The sequence below is a fragment of the Pseudorca crassidens genome, chromosome 8 (assembly GCF_039906515.1).
Source record: "Pseudorca crassidens isolate mPseCra1 chromosome 8, mPseCra1.hap1, whole genome shotgun sequence".
Lineage (NCBI taxonomy): Eukaryota > Metazoa > Chordata > Mammalia > Artiodactyla > Delphinidae > Pseudorca > Pseudorca crassidens.
This window is the reverse complement of record NC_090303.1, coordinates 72,509,208-72,529,207: the sequence shown is the minus strand read 5'-3', so window position 1 is coordinate 72,529,207 and position 20,000 is coordinate 72,509,208. Positions and strand designations below refer to the sequence as shown.

At 35.2% G+C, this 20,000-nt stretch overlaps 1 protein-coding gene across 5 annotated transcripts in view; it reads right to left on the bottom strand.

Moving 5' to 3' along the window:
- FOXP2 (forkhead box P2) overlaps positions 1 to 20,000 on the bottom strand; it is a 531,964-nt gene that overhangs the window by 8,933 nt on the left and 503,031 nt on the right. For all 5 annotated transcript variants that reach the window (XM_067746782.1, XM_067746784.1, XM_067746788.1 and 2 more), the window contains one exon: positions 19,354 to 19,517. In XM_067746782.1, the coding sequence (XP_067602883.1) occupies positions 19,354 to 19,517 (164 nt within the window). The remainder of the gene's footprint in view (positions 1 to 19,353; positions 19,518 to 20,000) is intronic.

Here is a 20,000-nt window from a genome sequence, read left to right as displayed (position 1 = left end):
AGATTACTTGTGAAAGTTCATATTCATTTAATGACTTTTATTAAAAAATGATGTTTTGATTTAATAATCATTATAAGTTGAATTTATAATTTTAGATTTTCCAGGTTCAAGCTGGGATTCAGAACATTTTACTGAATGTCAAACTCTTAAGTACTGGAAATGATTAGAATAAACTCCTAAGGTTAATATAATAGCATCTTTTTTTAACTAGGTCTCATAAATGACCTATGAATATTCAAAACTTTCAAGCTTAAATAGGTGAATATTTCTAAACAGATATTGAATAGTTGGCAAGACATACGCTGATATCTATGGGATTAACCTCAAGTCAATTAACATTATTCTGAGCATCTAATAATTTTAGCTAAAGATCTGACTTCTTTTGTAGTTGGTTTGTCTTAATGTTCTCAAGGCTCTGAGAAGACCTAGGAGGTCTCCCTAGTCTGACTCTCTTTCCTAATCCCCTGTTCCACTTCCACTGTCCCCTCAGCTGGAGCTGGGTGTCTGAGTATCTGATTCATTTGTGTTTTACTTTTCTGGGTTGGATTTTGATTTGAATAAAGACCCTGTGGAAGAGTCTCAAGTTCCAGATAAAGAGGAATAGCAAATGGGATGTCTTTCTAAAATACAAACACATAGAATTCTTGTTTAAAGGATCACTATAAAGGCATGTTCCATTACCTTCCCAGAGAATTTTAATACACAAGGAATTTATTTCATTATGTCATTGCCTTGTACAAAAATCTATCTGAACTGAGACACAGGGGAATGAGACAGGATTGAGCCAAAACTCTTCAGCCATTCTCCACAGTTAGGCTGCAACCTCCCTGTGTACAACAGTAGTTCTGAATAATAACTTCTACTCCCGACTCAAAACATCACCCTTAAAATATCATGTTCGATTCCTACTCCAAGTCATTTTTTCACGCTGACTTGGTCTGCGCTTTCCTCTTCAACTCACTGTGTGTGCACAGAACCTGGCATTCCCTTCCTCACTGTTCTACCTATGCACATCCTGTCTACCATATAAGGACCAAGTTATATCTTATCTACTTCTAAAGAGTTTGTTTGACCTGTCTGGCTTTCACTGACCTCCTACTTCAACCCTCCAAAGCATTTTTTTTTTTTTTGGATCATTCTGTTACCCAAAACTATACAATCTTGGAATCCTAACACTGTATCAAACATAATTTTATCCAATGCTCCTGTTTTACAGATGAAAAAATTAGTAACTTTCCAAGAGTTATGATAAATACAGGCAGAGCCAGGACTAGTATACAACTGGCCTCTGGAATCTTTCTTGGAACCTGGTTATTCTTGCTGTCTCACGTTGCCTTTATCACATGTACTGTACTGAACTCTTTCTGGCGGTGGCTGTACTGTGTCTTGCCTACTAGACTATGAACTTCACAGATCAAGAGAGCTGTATCCACAGCAAGCACCTAGTAAATATGTGTTAACTGAATAAACGATGTCCCATCAAGACATTAAGAGTTTCATTTGTATCAACTATAAAAGAGAAAATTTCTCTCTGGAATTAAGTGTTCTTAGAATCCTTTCACTCAGAATTAGTTTGTGAACAAGGTATCGGACCTGAGAAAGATGTAAATGAAATTTTCCCTTAAGGCTACAGTGTTAGGCTGCTCATTTACTAAAATAAACTAAAACCAGAGCCAATAATTGAATGCTCAGTTCTTAAAAATATCCGATTGCCACCAATACAATGTCTAAAAAAGAAATAAAATGTAGCAAGAGAAGTTGAAGCATCCCAGGGAATAAAATTGCTTGAAAGTTATAGTACCTATGCCTATACCTTGGTGGAATCCTTTTCAATAAAAATACAATTCTATCATGATTATCTCCACTTATATTAGGTTTCTCACTTTTGGATCTCAGAGAGCTCCATGTTTTCACATGTCCTGTATGCCAATTCAAAGGAAATGAAACCCAAGGAAACCACATGCCTTTGGTGGGTTGTAGAATGAATCGGAAATTAGTCTCTTCTGCAGCCATCAGCAGTATCTTTCCCTTCATCCTCCCATTATAGGATATGAGGGTCATTTAATATATCTCTGGAAAAAAAGGGGCTATCTCTGTAGTGTTCATTTTTCCAAATTCTTCAGGATGCCATGTGTTACACTATTATAGGATAATTAGATTTTCTCCCAGGAAAAATGCTCCCCTTCACCAAAGAAATTCCTCTGGCAATTCAAATAAAATAAAGGAAACCCTTTAAAGTAACTCCCTGTCTATGCAGTGCTCACCAATTCCTCCTTACATATCCTCTTCTCCAGTTGAATCATATAAAGGTTCTTAATTAACAGGGTATAATTTAATACAATAATTTTTATGTATTTAGTATTTTGATTAACTTATTAGTGTAGCATAAAGTAATCTTGAATAATTTAGGCACCTCATTTATAACCTTTAGTCATGCAGCAGTGGATAAGTGGTTAATACTATAGTGTTTAAGAATTCAGTGAGCTTTGAGGATAAAATGCTTGGGTTTAAACACTGGCTCCTTTACTTTCTAGCTGTGTGACCTTGGGGAAGTTACTTAATGTCTCTGTGCCTCTGTTTCTTTATTCATAAGGCAGAGATAATAAAGTACCTACTTTACATAGTAGTTATGAGGAGTAAATGATTTTTTGTGTATGCAAAACACTTGGAACAGTGACTGGCTCATAAGTGATCAGTGTTAGATACACTCATGATATAATTACAACCTTAAATCCTTTTTTGGAAGAAGTTATAGTATAAGTACATGGATTGCTTTTTAAACAACGTATGAACTTAATGAGCTCTAAAAACATTTTAGCCCTTCTACAAATTAAGACTTTTATTACTATATCAGAAAAGTCATAAAACAAAGATATAAGTGCCCCACATACCAAATCCCAGGCATTAGGGCTATTAAAGTAATGACTAGCTACATTAAAAGTACATTTAAGGTATAAAAGGGACAAAATAACACAACATATTACTATAATTATTGCAAAGAATTATTTACTAACACATTCCTGAACACTACGGCACTAAGCCAAAATCTCAGGTCCTGTCTCTGACCATTTTTAGATCAACAGAGGAAAGTAAACTTCAAAGTAGAAAGACCATTGTTGAAATGTTTGGTAGGCAGAGCCCCCGCACTTACACTCCTCAGCCATCCCATCCCAGGCCTCATCATAACTTGTCAGTGAAGTCATTAACATACATGCATTGAATGGTCCAGGCCTGCATCACATGTGCTATGTACACTGAAGTTTATAAAGTCTGATAATACATATTCAGCTGGAGAAACCTTAAACAGATGAACTCAAAGTTGACTAAAATATGGAAATTTTAAGAGACACAGCAATATATATAAGCCTGAGAGACAATAAATTTTCTGCCGAAAGTTCTTTCATGCTGTGGGTTGAGTCAAGTCGCCTGTGTCCATAATGGCATAAAGAGCATCAATCTCACTTTGACAGGAAAAGCCAATAACATTATCATTATCTCCTATTGCCAATGATTAATTTAACGCGTTTATTGCGTACCCTCTAGATATAAGGCACTGTGGAGGCATTTAAACATCTATCAAAGAAGTTGCAGTCTGGTATGGGAGAAATATGTACTCAAATATGTACACAATTGCCAGCAATAAGTGTCCTAAGAGGAATAGCAATTAAGTGATACTGGAGGGGTTAACAGCTGGGAGAGATTATTTGCCTCTAAGCAGAATCCCAAAGCATCTGCACTCCTACTGGAATTCATTAAAGACAGTAAAGGAAGAACAAGTTCAGATGGACAGACGAGAGAAATTCTTGACTATCTATCCTGGTGATAAAACTCTTTCTGGGTTTGAAGAAGATATACTGTGGATGGTTTGGATATTCCTCATGCCATTTTTCCTCCCTGATTTGAAATTTATGCACGACTCCTTTCAGTTTCGATGTGAGGTGTCTTACAGATTAAGCTGCAGTCCTTAATAGAGCCCTTAATAATAAGTAAAGTAGAAGCTACTTTGAGCAAATAGAATGAAACTATTGAAACTGAGGACTTAGGTTCTTTTTCTTTTCTTAACTTATGAACAAAAAGAAAAAAAAAACTAGTGGAATAATTGATTTCTTATTGTCTCATCTGTGAGATCTTGAATAAAGGATAATAAATAGACTTATTTGTAACGTATCTTAAGGCAGGAGTCTATGAAGTCTGGATTGGATAATCTATCCAGCACTTCATTTGTTTACTGGGCACCTAATACATAGCAAGCATCTAGGTTATCACAGAAGAGTACAAACTTCTGGCATAGAAAGGCAGAGACAGCAGGTAGACATATTTACCTTGACAGTCACTTTAGCAGTTCTTCTAAACCTGATGAAATATGTCCTATTCCTTTAAGTGGATTTGGAAGTAACTTCATCTTTGATTTTAAAGCAAATGATCCATTTGGTAGATAATGAGTATTCATTTAAACGAGAATCCAGGAATTAATTGTGAACAGTTTAAAAATTGTTCTGTCAATGAAACACAAGATTTCCAATTCAACTATTCCAAGTCCACTACCTATTATTTACTACAGAAAAGCAGTGATTTAAATTTCTTGCTTGAAGAAGGAATAGCCAACCTCCTAATTTGATGTAATTTACACTTAGGAGAATTAGAAAGCTATTTGGAACTTCTTTAGATAGTTAGAGGGAAAGTATTCAGTGGTGGAGAGACATAAAGTCTGTTAATACTTCCTGACAGAAAGGTTGAAAGTCAGTAGCTGAAATGGAAATACTTCTACAAGGATAAACATTACTTCTTGCTAGAAGTGAAAATATCAATTCAATAAACATTATTTGCAAACTACTGGTCTAGGGGCTGATACAGAAAATGGTTCCTGTTCTCATACAGTTATTAGTCTAATAGAGGAAGTAAGACATACACAACAAGTAACTTCGATGCCAAGCAGAATGTGATCTATACCATAACAGACAAAGTGTTATGAAAGATGGGAGAGAAATTCTGGCAATGCATTCAGTCAATGATCTATGACGGAGGAAGTTGTCACTTCACGTAGGCTTTGAAATATATGAAAATGTTCATTACGCAGAGTTGAGGAAAAGGGCATTCTGAGTGGAAATGGGAAAAATAGAGAATTTTATATGTGTTGTAGGAACGCTGAGAGTGTGTAGAGGCCATGGGGAAAGGAGGGTTGGTGATAAAGAAATATGTTATAAAGCAGAACAAGGTCAGATGGTGAAGTGCCCTTGAGTTGCATTTATGGAGTTTAAAATTTATTCTCTGCCAGCTGAAGGGCTATTGATGGTTTTTGAGCATGGCAGTGAAAAGATAGAAGAGTTTTAGGAGGATTAATTTGCAAAGTGTAGATGGAACGTAGGCCACTGGAGGTAAGGTAACCAGCTAGTTTACTAAAACAGTGTAATAAGGTCATGATGGCCAGGAATAAGGTAGCAGGATTAGAAACGTGGAGAGAAGTGAAGAATTGAGGGTATTGGTTGTGGACTAAAAAGTTTTGTATATACTGCTTTTAAATTTATATGTATGTGAAATAGTTCCCTTCTACACTCTACCAAGAAGACAGAAGAGCTTAAATCTCTGTCAAAGATTCTAAAAGTTAAAATAGATGATGACTCTTCATAACTCATTCAATTTTGAGGAATCTTTATATTTGTCATTTTAATCGCTCGAGGAAGAGGGGAAGCAGATCCTGGAATGCTTGGATATCAGAAAGTAGAAGATGGGAAGATTTTGAAACAAAGTTCTCTACAGTCCTCATTGCGATTAAGTTGCTAGCAGAAGCAATGGCCACGTTCATAAAGGCTGCTGATACTCGATCTCTGGAAAATTTGTTTTTAATTTTCAGTCTCAGTTCTTAAGTCATCTTAAAGAAAAATATATTTTAAACTGAATATTGAGGGGAAATGGCATAAAAAAAGTGTGGACACTTTTTCAAGTGAAAAAATACAGTATACCCAGGGATGAGTAGCAAAGAAGAAAAGGGTAAGTCTTTTTAAAAGTAGGTAACATATACCCTTGAGGGTCTTGCTGAGGATCTCCAAATAATTGGTGAATTTTCAATGCCCCTACCCTATCATCAGCTTGGAGATCAACGAACTCTAAGCTATGGTTCCCAAATTCCTATCCAGTCTCATCCTACAGGTATTCCTCTCCAGGCAGATTGTCCATGCCAAGGCAAAAGAATGATCTATTCTCTGAATGAGACTCATGCTTTATATCTTAGTCACCTTTGCTCATACACTCAAATCCTTTGTATCTATCTTCTCTTTCCTCAGCTCTGCTTAATGTAGGTTGAAAAGATTAAGATTGCTATTTCTGTAAGCAAAAAAGAACCCAGTCAAATATCAATAATTTCATAAAGTTCAACCTAAAAATTGATTTCATGTTAAGCATAACTCAAAGCTATCTCCTCCATGAAGACTTTCATGATTCTTCATGTGCATGTGTACACTTAATTTGCAATTTGGTTATAACTCTCTTCCTTCCTTTACTTGGACTCTCTCCTTATCTTTGTCCATATCCATCCCTCGATTAGAATTCTACCTCTTTGTAGATAACAGATCACCTGCCAGTTTCCAACAGACTATGTCGCACATAATAGGTGCTCAAGAAATGTTTATTCAACTTAAATGAATGAAACATCGCTGCTCCATTCAACCTGCCAAGCCTCTACCAGAAGGAAATGCAAAGTAGCAGTTGGATTTTATGCTCTAGTTTAATTGCTCAGTGTTACAGCCCACCCTCATAATGGCATATACCAAAAACACAAAGAGAGGACTAGCTACATTACTAGACTGATCTGTTGCCTAAAGAAATGTGTTGCTCCTTTAGTTGTGAAATTTGTAAGTACCCAAGGCATCAATGAAAGGCAGAAGAAATGTTATTGTTGCCAACATCCTACAGCAGAGTCAAATTATAATGGAAAACTTTACCTTTTTTGATTGTGATCACACTGTATATTCTCTAGAGAAATGTAAATTGTCTTCATTTTCTCCTTAATTAAGACTAAGTAAAAGATCCTATAAACTGTTCCTATTTTTTCTTTAAAATAAGGAAGTACTATGAATAAAGTTCTCTGAAACTGAGATGTTCAAAACAAGTTTAGGTCAATAGATGTTAGACTACAGAATCACAATGGTGTTTCTTTATTTAGATATCATCAAGAGAATAGATCATTCTTTTGCCTTGGCATGGGCAATCTGCCTAGAGAGGAATACCTGTAGGATGAGACTGGACAGGAATTTGGGAGCAATATCTTAGAGTTATACAGTGTCATCATTTATGAGTAATTCAGTGGCACCATGTAAATTTGATTGGGCCCTTCATAAATACAATATTTTTTAATACTAATAAAAATTTTAAGTCTTAAATGTTATGATAGATGTCAACAAATGCTGTGAAGAAAAACTTACAATTAATGGCTCATCTCTACAATATGGGCGATTTCAGGCAATGTAAAGTTAATTTAATCAAACATTTACAAGTCAAGACTAAAGGTAAGACTAGGTAAAATTGTTTTTATGTGGTTTACTCATTTTAGGAGACCCCCTTATATCTTTCTTCAGATAACCCTAGTTGTCTGAGAGAAAGTTAAATACATTAAATAACATATACTTATTGAAAACGAGTAATAAACATGATACATGAGATATGATACATGATACATCTTAAAAATCCTATAAGAATAATTGCCCTAGCATACCTGAAGGATATAACATGTTTCTATCAGTAACTGCGGATCATTAATATAAAAAACGTTACTCCCCGGATAACAGTCAAAAACCTATCCTCAGAAATAGCATTAAGGTCTTCATGCTTCGGTTTTACTACGGAAAATAATTTTATTTGGCCCAATATAGCAATCTTTATCCAGTAAAATGAATTTATATATACAGTACACTGAGAAACATACTGAACGTACTGAAATATGCGTAGACCTTAAACCACGCATCTATTTCCTACTCAATACTGATTTATTAAAGTTCTTGACTTTTAAGTTTCTTGATACTTCTACTTAATTTAGTTTGTATACCTTTAACCTACGTGGGATACATTGATTAACTCTAAAAGAAAATGTTTACAATCATACAAATTCTTCTTTATCTCATATATTGTTATATCTTAACTGTTGATTAATGACATTACAAAATATCAGAATAGACTGAGTATTGCTATAGGCTAAGGCTGTCCATTGATTTGCATAGGTTTTGACTCACAAAACAGCATCAAAATTTTTTTAATTAAAAGGAAATACTTAGAGAAGATGAGACTTCCTTTTAACTGTCTACAATGTCTATTTAGTACTTGGCACAAAGCCGTTGAATGAATAATGATAACTACTATAAGTATTTAAAAATCAAAGTGTATGATTAGCACTTTGTAATTTCATATGTGTTTGAATACATTTTTATTCAATTAGTTCAAATTTGCCAATGGCAAAACCTTCATGCTTACCACGTAAGTATCATTGTTTTGGAGATGTAAAATGGATTCCAAAATACAAACACAGACTCCTTTATTAAAATGGAAGATTTAGTTTCATGAGGCTCAGTTTTTGGTTTTGTTTGTTATTTTTGAGTAGCTATCCTGGAAGCTATAACCGCATCAAATAAAACATTTTTTTTTTTTTTTTTTTTTTGCGGTACGCGGGCCTCTCACTGTTGCGGCCTTTCCCGTTGCGGAGCACAGGCTCCGGACTCGCAGGCCCAGCGGCCATGGCTCACAGGCCCAGCCACTCCGCGGCATGTGGGATCTTCCTGGACTGGGGCACGAACCCGTGTCCCCTGCGTCGGCAGGCGGACTCTCAACCACTGCACCACCAGGGAAGCCCAAATAAAACATTTTTAAAAAGTCATTTTTTTCCCAAAGAAGTTTCACAGGGAAACTGGTAAAATAATTCATGCTCATTCAGAAAGCATATGAAAAATGGAGATTGTGGAAATTCAATTTTACTCATTTCCTTCTAGTATATGTACAAGGAAATGATATAATTATATTTGGAATTTAATGGTAAATTTATAAAAACTGCAAGTTTAGGTATCTCCATTTGTACAAAGTCAGGTTGAAATGAGAAACAATTCACATTTCTTAAATTAAACATTTGTAACTTTTAGAGTAATATTTTATTTAGGAAGTATTTCAGTTTAACATATCACAGAAATAACCTAAAAAATGAAACTAAAGTTTTAAATGGAAAAGTTTACTTTTAAAAGAAAACATTTTGCAAGTACTTTCTAAACTGAGAAATGATCTTAGGCTAATGTGAGTAATTAAACAACTGAAGTTATTTATACAGTCATTAAGAAATTATTTAATTAATCCTATTTATGATTTTATTCTTTTGAAATGATAACTCTGATTTCTTTCACTATAATCTAGATTTTTATATTCCAAATTTAAGCACACATTAGAGAAATATTTAATTCTCATGTACAGAAGTGAATAAGGTCATATAATTAAAAACAACTAGAAATGATAAATTAGCTCTTATTTTATCAATTAAGAAATTATAAAACAGATCTTTACTACTATGATTCAATATTTTTCCAATTTTATTGTTTTTCAAGACTGTTTTCTCTCTTGTAAATTAACATTTACCACAGACATTCTTATGTTGAATGAACTGACCTTCCTTTTGATTTGGATGAGTTTGCACATAGTTGCCATGAGGACAGTACCCAGAACCATTATTCCAGTTCAGTAGATAAAAATCCTACTTATTTCTGGATGAAAAGGAAAATATTCCTCCTCTCAGAAATGTACAACCATTAAAAGAGGATAGAAAAATTGGAGTGATGATTCCTCATGCCATATATACCTTGTTTAGTTTACTTTATTCAGAATGTAATTAGAAAATGCCCTGCGAAGTTTCTCATACCTTTTCACTGTGGCTAAGGAAAACAGCCAAATAAATTTTAATTTTTCATCTTGAAGTCAGAATACAACTTTACTACTAATATATTTAATAAATCTTGTAACTCCCGTATTCTACTTTCTAGAAAATGCAGCCATTTAAGTGTTTGATTGCAAAGGAATATTATATTCTGATAATTGTAATAGCATTTTCTCTTCCAAGCTACACACTGCCATTCTTAAGAATGCATTTTATAATTCTATGCTACATCCCAAAAGATCTGACCCCAAGGTAGAGTTCCAAAGTTCTATTTAAAGTCAACAGAAGTTCTAAGAAATATAACAAAAAGGTGGATTAAGGTTAATGAAACCTAATTTTATAAATCGCATGCATATATATATATAAATGTATATGAAATTTCTCTAAGATTTCTTGTCCTTACCTTCAACATTATATTATAATTTATTCAAATTTATACAACATTGTTTAAAGAAACTGGATTTTACATGATTTGGAGGCTCACTCCCAAATGATTTCACATAGTTTTGCTGTAGTGCCGATTATAAAAAGCACAATTAAATTCTTTAAGATTTACCATTTGATTTATAAAAGTAATAGATGTGATCAGAACAGCTGTAATAAAATGAAAATATAAATGTAATTACTTTGATCATTGAGGAGTACAGATACACTGTGCTCAATCTCAGAATCAAAGCAGTTGCCCATTGAGAGACAATTGGTACCATTCCATTTTGTGTCTCATAAATGGTAGCTTTCAATAAACATTCAGGTATAGATCTAAGGACTTTTATATTTCTAATCTATTGGTCAGAGAAATAAAAGAAAATCTAAATTACATCTTGACATTTGGCCATTAAGTCAGCTTTGCTGCTGCTCCAAAACTCCTTTGAACCATTCATCCAAAAATCGTTTTTACCTTGTTCCTTGGACCAAGTTTCAGTCAGAAATGTCAGGATGGGCATATGGCACACAAAGTATATGTTCCTGTTTCTCTCTAATTTCTCATTGATAATTAGGGTTCTAATTCCTTGAAGATCAGGACCTCAAAGTCCTATAGTTGGGCTATAGTATGGCTCTGGGCAGCCCTCGCTGACATGGCTCACCCACCTTTTCTGGACTGTTGTCTGTTTCCTTTGCCAAGCTGCCCTGATGGGATGCTGCCCATTCACTGCCCGCTCCTGGTGAAGCTGTTTCTTGGATATCTTGACAGAGATGGCTCTTCACCAGGATTACATATGGTTCGTGTCATTAGGTCATTCTAATCTGTGAGACTGGCTGCTCTGCTGGAGTTATTCCCTTGCTCAAATTAAACCATAAGACTGACTCAATGTTCAGTTTCCTCCTGAACTGTGCTTAGCTATGCTGTTAGTTCTTAGCACGAGAATGGAATAGGGAGTAAAAACAATATCTTTTATTCTAAATCTAGTAGATTATGTCTTTCTCTGACCTGCTAATTAACAAAAGGGACCTGAGATTTAGTGTTGCAAATGGTAAATTTATCAAGAGTTAGATAACATTATGTGACCAATGATTACTTCTGCTCCTGCCTTTTAAATGTCTTGCTGATGTTATACCATTTTCAGTGCTCAAAGATTAAGATAATGTTGAGCAAACTGAAGAATGTCAGTTTCCACTAGTTATGTGAAATTATTTGGTCATCTGTTGCTTATATAAATTGTTTAATTCTATCCTAATGATAGAAACTACTTATGGAATGTAGGAACCCTGAGATCAAGTTTTAAACTGTGTTTATTGGTGTCAAAGTTTTAAAATACATTGTTGTACTTATTTGAAAGGTCAATTTAAAATTCTCCCAAAGTAGTCAAAATGAATATAATTTTAACACATATTAAAATATAATTTCTTATGTAAAGTATCTTCACATTAAGTAATATTCTGAAGTGATCGTCAACTTTAAATAATAAATATCTTTAGTCATAAAATACCCATATCACCTAATAGACATCCACTTCCCTAAGCCCTATGTCAAGAGCTGAAGTTAAAATACCATATGGGTATACATGGTACTATGGTATTTTCTCCTGGTACTAGAAGGAAAAAATACTGAATAACAATATTCATTTTTAAACAATTCAGTCAATTACTTTTTGACCCTCTAAGGCTCAAATAGTGTTAGTGCAAAGGAAGATGTACCTTCTAACAAAGTATCTTCTTTAGATATAAAACAGAAGCAGTAGGCTACAATACTGTCACCTAAAAGTCTTCTGACACCCTTTGCCTAAATTGCGGGCATTCATAACAGAAAACTTAAATACCATCTGTATAGTTCTATAAAAATCCTTTAAAACCCTACAGGAACCCACAAATTTCCACTATTGGCACGGTGGGGATACAGCACTTTTTAGCTGAAGGCACTGCATCTCTGGGAGGATCTTTTTTTATTAGGAGGAACTAGAATGAGCTGTAAGTGCCACATACGGGGACTGGAATAATGTAAAAAAGAACAGCGGCTACTGAGCCATACTTGTAGCACTTAAAAAAAAAAGATGAGATAATAAAGAGCTGGCATAGTCATAAGTTCTGTACCATCACTTTGGAAAGAGATCTCAAAGCTAACTAGCAAAGTTAATAAAAAAGTTTAGAGGTTAAATAAAAATAGAATTAAATCAGAATAAAATTATGAGGCCCAGAAACGTTAGGGAAAAAAAAATTAAAGATAAATGAAAAATTGTGAATTAAAAAATCTGTGAAGACATGTAAAGCAAAAATATGCTTTTATGTTTAGAGCTCTTCTTAATGCAACTTAACGATCCAAAATATCAGCAAAAAATAGTGCAGGCTTAACAGGCATGAAAACAACGAGCATTCCACTTGTTCAAGTTGTCAGCCACTTTCAACTGCTTTCCTCTGATATACAGAGCCACTCCAATTTCAAATGCCTTTGTCCACAGAAAGATCTAAGATCTGTAGGGATTTTATATAAAATATCACCAACCAAAGGTGTAGGGTCTGCAAATTCTACATGTGCCTACAAACAGCAATTTAAATTTTAAGGCAGCCACAGAGAATAGAAGGAAGAACGGTAATATTATATACTTGAGCATTTTCATTATGTTTCATGACACTTCACAATTTCTATTAGATTTTCAATACTGTTGCACAAAATGGGCATCTAGCAGTCCCTTTTAGCTGTCTTTGGTTGCAAAGTATTATTGCTAGGAGAGGCTGAAGTTTATCATTGGAGTGGTATAACGAACTGAGGTTCTCAAGAAGCAGAGGATGTTGTAAGGATGACTGACTGGGACATGCAATGCATAGAAAGTTCTGGGGCGTGTAGAATGTGCATTCAACATGTTAATAAAAAAGATTAATGTGATCTCCATTGTAGTCCTGGAATAACACTACACTACTCCTTTTGTGCGATGCCGCAGACCTTGATTTCCTTACCCTAAAGTTTTGGCTTCGAAGAACACAACACATATATTTTCTAGTCTTACATGAGCCATATTAACATTCTGATTCTATATAGAAGTTCATTAACTTGCAAACTTCAAACATTTGCTTTAATAAGAGGCAGAAAAAATAATCACCTGCAACTAATATAGAATATTAGCAAGTAGAACTTTGAAATGGCACGGAGGCTAAGAGGATTCAGGAATGACACGTAAGAAATGATCTGAAAACTCAACAGTAGGAGACTCTAATAATCAGAAAGGGGAACGGCATGACAATGGAAGGCTTTGTGCGTGGAGCCCTCCATACAAAACCAGCTCAGGAAGAACATTCGTTTTGATCTCTAGAAACAAAATTTGAAAATATAAAAATGGGAACCTCATTTAACATTTTCATAAGAGAAAGAAAAGGCAAACCTGAGCCAACTTACTGAGAGTGAGGAGAAACAACTGCTTAATAAAAAAGAAACAACTGATTTGAACTAAATATGGCGGGTACATCATTAAATTTCTCTTTTGCCTCAGGTTTGGAAGGAGACAGGAAATGGATTGATTGTACCAGTGTGAGTTCACCTTCCAGGTCTTCTCCAAACGTTTTCTTCTCTTTTCATTCATTTAAGTCTAACACATGGGAGAAGAAAGTAAGTTCAAATTATTTCCACCTGAACATAGCATCAATCCTAACTCTTCAGGTAGTTTTTATGAGAGGCAAACACCGGTATAAAATAGGAATCTAAAGTAATTTTATCCATAATCTATAAAACTCTGAAAAGTCAGGTAATCAGGGAATATTGGTGCTGAGGTGCAGAAGGGAAGAGTATTATAAATTGTAATGATACTTAGACTCTTACTGGAAGTATTCTTAACTTTTGTTCAGACCACGATGGGTCTAGATCTCTTACAACAGCAGCAGAAAATAAATTTTAGAAATCTACTTGATCGAAAAGAGTCAAAACAATTTCAAAAAATTATTAGGTAAAATCTGTATTCTTCCACCTGACTTCAACCTGTCCTACTTTCTGCTAAAATCCTCTGGAACATACATCTGATTAATACTGTATTAATCGCAATAATTTTTTTTTCATTTCACCTTCAACAAGATAAATAAAATTTAACAAGGTCTGGGAGGATAATCACGAATGCGGTGAAGGCCTGTCACTTGCCATTGACCTAACTTTGGACAATTATAAAACACATATTAACTAAATAATTAAAATTAAAAACAAAAGTTCACAAACACACTCTGCCAATATTTAGAAAGATCCCTTAGCTAGCATTCTATTTCATTATCTCTTCTTCCTAAAAATCTCTTCTTCTCCCTTCTTCAGAGTTCTAAGAGAATCCTGGATTGTACTTTTGGAGAGATTACCTCATGAAGTCAAACCATTTCTCATTAACTGTCACCTCCCATTTGATTCTTCATAATCATTATCATATGGTTATTGAGTGCTTACTTTGTATGGTATAATGTATTAGGGGTTTCATATACTATAATAGGTCTAAAACATCATCTTTGTCCTTAAGCGACCTGCCATTAAGCCAGAGATAATTGCAAAATGAGTATGCACATGTGCAAGCGCACATGTGCAAGCGCACATGTGCAAGCACACATGTGCGTGACAACACACACACACACACATACACACACACACACACAACTGCGTTAGTTCCAGATAATGATATAAGCAGTCAGCTCTTCAGAAATGTGGAGCAGAATGTAGGTCCTGACTGCAAAATTACTTGGGAAAGCCTCCTGGAAAAATAGGATGAGGCCCTTAAGGAAAGGTAGAATTTATGTAAGAGAGGAGAATGAAAAAGGAAAGGGAAGAAAGGCAAAGAGTTAAGGCAAAATAAATGCACTAATTTGGCAAAAGCCTTCATTCAGGGCACTCTAAGAGTGAAAGCCACAGTGCGGGGAAGTGTTACATATGGACTGTCAAAATGAAGAATAAGGATGATAATTTGGCCTTTCTTGTTCTCTAAAAACAATTTATAAGAAGCACTAAACCATAGTTATTCTACTCTTCCAAAGCTTCAAAACATCTTTTCTATCAACCTCAGGAGTACTTCTTTTACTATTCTGGAGTTGAATAAAAAGACTAAATGAAGAAACAGTTTCCGTTTTGTTGTTTCCTGAATCTAAGGACATTTACGTTCTTGGATTCAGCAAGTAGGATAATACTGAATTCATCCCCGTTTTCCCCCTTGAGCCCATCCTCTTGTGCTCTCTATTTCTCTTCACAGGCTTTTACAGTTGCTATGATTTTTCCTAATTTTCCTCTTTGCCCCCAGCATTCAATCAGTTGTCTTGTTCTGTATTTCTCTTCACAGCACTTCTTGTATGGATTCCTTGCTGTCCACTCGCTGTCTTGTACTTAAGTCAGATACTACATCCTGCAAGGACTCATCTTCTGCTTCCAGTCTCTCCCAACTCCAGAATATCCTACCTCACTTGAGTTTCATTCAGGCATGCTTCATTCAGTACACGTTCAGATTACTCTTCCTAAAGCACATCTCTGGTCATGTGAAACCCAAGCTTATAACATTACTAAGTTCCATACTGATCAAAACAAACACCATAGCTTGACATTTAAAGCATTCAACAGTCTGGTCTCCTTTCATATATTCTACATTCCTGTCAAACCTCATAGCAGTGTTCTCCAGGCAGATATCGTGAGCTCCTGTTCTGGGTTGATATTATTCTATTTGGATTGTTCATTGCCTCCAACCTCAGATAACATCTTCTTATCTCAAAAATCTCTTATCTCGTTGAGTCTGAGTAAGATGCTCCCTACCATAAATTCCTGTCTCACATTCTTTCACTTCTTAGGGATCTGCTTACTTATAAGAATTATAAGAGGAAGTGGGAGGGAAAAGCAAAGGGACTGACTCCCAAAGAAAGTAACCATACAGTTATGCAGAGCCTATAAAAAATGTATTAAAATGCAAAATATTTTTGTATTGTTTATGGTCTCCTTTACAGAAATAATGAGGTATTACGAGACGTAATATAAATCAGTAACTCTGAATACGGCACTATTAGGGGCACAGGGAGCAATTATTATATTCCAGGCACTTGTTTTATTTGCAAGAATCCTATGAGGTACATATTATTATGACTTACCTCACTTTCAGCTGAGAAAACTGAGGAAACAAATAAATCGTACTCAGCTGTTAAGTGCTAAATCTGGGATTGGAACCACCACAGTCTGTCACCAGAGCTCACATACTAATACCACTAGGCCCCTCTGCCTCTTGCTAACAGTTGCATCAGCTTAACTTACTCCCTCCCCTCCCTCAACCAATGACAACAATGACAACAAGAACCAGTACCATGATTTCATTTCAGGACACGTGACTATGCTACTGAAATGTAAAAAAATTCTTTCACTTCTGCTTAATTTTCAAAAAGTACTTTGAAGTGCATTCAATTATATGCAGACAATTTTTTTTTTTTTTTTTTTGCGGTACGCGGGCCTCTCACTGTTGTGGCCTCTCCCGTTGCGGAGCACAGGCTCCGAACGCACAGGCTCCGGACGCACAGGCTCAGCGGCCACGGCTCACGGGCCCAGCCGCTCCGCGGCATGTGGGATCTTCCCGGACTGGGGAACGAACCCGTGTCCCCTGCGTCAGCAGGCAGACTCTCACCCACTGCGCCACCAGGGAAGCCCACATGCAGACAAATTTTGACGGAGAGAATTAGATAATATTTTCCTTTGTCTAATAATGTACATAAAATGCCTTTTAAGTCCGAGCATCTTAAAACTCTATAAAGATGAAGATATAGAATACTGAAGTGACATTCCATCAATAATATTTGACATCCAACATACAAAACGTTAATGACCGCAGCAGAAACAGATTCAAAGAGAGAATGCTGACTCAGTATTCTGCAAGATAATTAAACATGATTATAATTTATATAATTTAGGAAAAAACAAGATTTGGTCTTCCTCCAATTTTTGTCTTTTCTGAAATCTATTTCCAATAAGCCGAGGGAGGCTTTCCTTTTATCTCTCTATGGAAAAAACACATAAATATTTTTCACATGCACTAATTCATAAAATGTACGATATATTGACTAAGAACATCTTAGTTTTCTAAGCCCATAGTGGCGCCACATCAGGAATTAAATATACAATTTTTATATATTGTTTTACACACACTATTTTTTCTGAGGTATTTTATAATTAAAGTGTAACTAAATAACAAAATGAAAAAATCGAAAATAGCAATTGGCAAATGAAAAATACTAGGAACCTAATAATGCTGTAATTTAGCCCAGTTATTATTTCGGGTTCTAAAACACAATGTTTAATAAACTATCGTATGGAATCATTCATTTTTTATTTTAATATCCTTATCACTGGACACATATGTTTTAAAAACCACCTCCTTACATACCCTCTATATATCATTCATAACAACCCCTGTATATCATATAGGAGCGCAAGGAGTTGCATTAATAGCTGAAACACTTTTATTAGGAATACCTTTCATTTCTCTGAAATTGGTCTTTTTTAAAGGGGGAAAACAGCATCTAACTCTTGTTTGCTCTTTAAAGTTTTATAGTTTTAGCATTTGATACAGGGAGCAAGTATCAGCATACTCAGGAGAATGGCTGAACGTAAAAGGCCTCAAGCTACCCACTCATGGCTGAGAGGATAAAGCAGGGATATAGAAACTTCTGCTGGATTGCTCACTTGCCTCGTGTGAGAGCACCGCTACTCTTAGGAGCATATATCCATATGTTCTCTCTACTTCCAGTTTTATCACTTCTTTTGTATTATTTAACACATCTAAAGACACTTCCAAAAGACAAATTTTTCCATTTTGAAAAAGTAATGGTTTGGAACCTGATAAAATATACTAATGTTCACCGTGTGTTGTTCACAAAGGTGATAGAGTAAAAGTGCTATAAAGCAATTAGGCACATGGTCTTAAAGACATTAATATGTCAAATAGAATGAGATGTCTCAAAAATCAACAAAAGTAATATCCGGTGAAAGGTCAAATGGAAATAGGCTGCTAGAAAGACCATATTTCGCTGTCAGGCCTCTGACTAGATATTTAGTACAAAAGTAGGGGAGGAAAATATAAGAATGAGAGGAAGTACTGTTCTTACCTCAATAACCTGAAATTAGAAGTATGTGATGTTTAACTCTCAGAAGTATGGACATTAAGTTAAAACTCATTCTAACAACTGAACGGATTGTTCTGGATTAAGATTCTAACTTTTCCTCCTGAACTCTAAGTTCTAGCAGGGTCCATACTTTTTAGTAAACAAGAAGCTGATATGCTTGGCCTATTGAATAAGGCCAGGCATTTTTTCAAGTGTCACACACATTTCTGAAATCTACAATACATCAATTTTTAATACATCTACTCTCACAGCTCCATTAAAAAGATGGTAGGGGAAAGATTTTAGAGTAATTAATGATATAGTTAGCTGCTAAATATTAATAGGAATCGTAGTCTTGCATAAAATATAACATATAAACCTTGCCAATACAGACGCACCAGTAATTAAAGTTGAATATGTAATTACACTGATTTATAAGACAGGAAAAAAGTTACACTTTACCAGCTTCTATGTAAACTGTGTCTAACAGTTAAACTTTGCATTTTACGGTTTATAAAAACGGGAAATATCTTGACTACAGTTCATAAATGGTTTAGAGACCTGTAATAGTAGTAAAAATTATGACAACTTGTTCCATCATGAATATTCTTATCGGACCATACAAACCAAACTGTGATAATGATCCGTAAGCTGGAGACTCATCTTAGACACCGCTATACTCCCAAGAGAATGTTAGTAGTACTAAGAATTTGTAGAGGACCGCTAGTACAATCATTATAGGATACTGGAGAGAATCTAAAAGGTTTATTAAAAGCAGTTCTGGTACACTTTTTCGTGTCACAAACACGGTGCAGTTTAACTCCATTTAAACTTGTATTTTTTACTTATCCACCATTCAAAACTTCAGAAGACTAGTAAATACTAGAAGCATAGGAATATCGGTTCTTCCCCTTTTGGAGTCTATTAGCCCCACTTACATGTGCGGCTGAGGTGAGCAGCCCGGGCTGCTGTTCCCATTGCTGTCGATGTGATCCAGGGAACCATTGAGGTCTTCGTGGACAGCCTGCAGCAGGCCGCTGGAGGTGTTATTGATTAGTCCAGGGTTACTTAGCAAAGGTAAACTGCTCTCTGCCAAGGCAGCCTAGTGAAATGAAGAGGGTGTGAGACAACTTGGGAAATGCCCTTCCAAATGCTTTTTAAAACATCTATCTTCTTCTAACGGGTTTCAATCCTGATACAGGTATTTTAGAAGCATTTCAATAAAATGTATGGGAAAGACAAACGTCCCTAACCGACAACTTGTGGCAGCAATACCAAGGAAATTAAGTGTGATGTTCAACTGAAACAATAGTTCTCCCAGCAAACTTTCTCACTCAGGTTTCAGCATCCCACATAATGAAATAGTGTATCCTCACGTATAGCGAAATACCCCAAGATAATACAAGCAGTTGCTCTGCTGTTTAAAAATGACCAGAACTTAACTCAAAATAAAGAAGACCTGACATTTGCCTCCTCTGCATAAAAATTATATATTATAATTAAACTTTAAAGTTTTTGCCACAAGCACCATGTTCCCCAACACTATGATGTGAAATCATTTATGACAGCCTGGATAAATATTAAT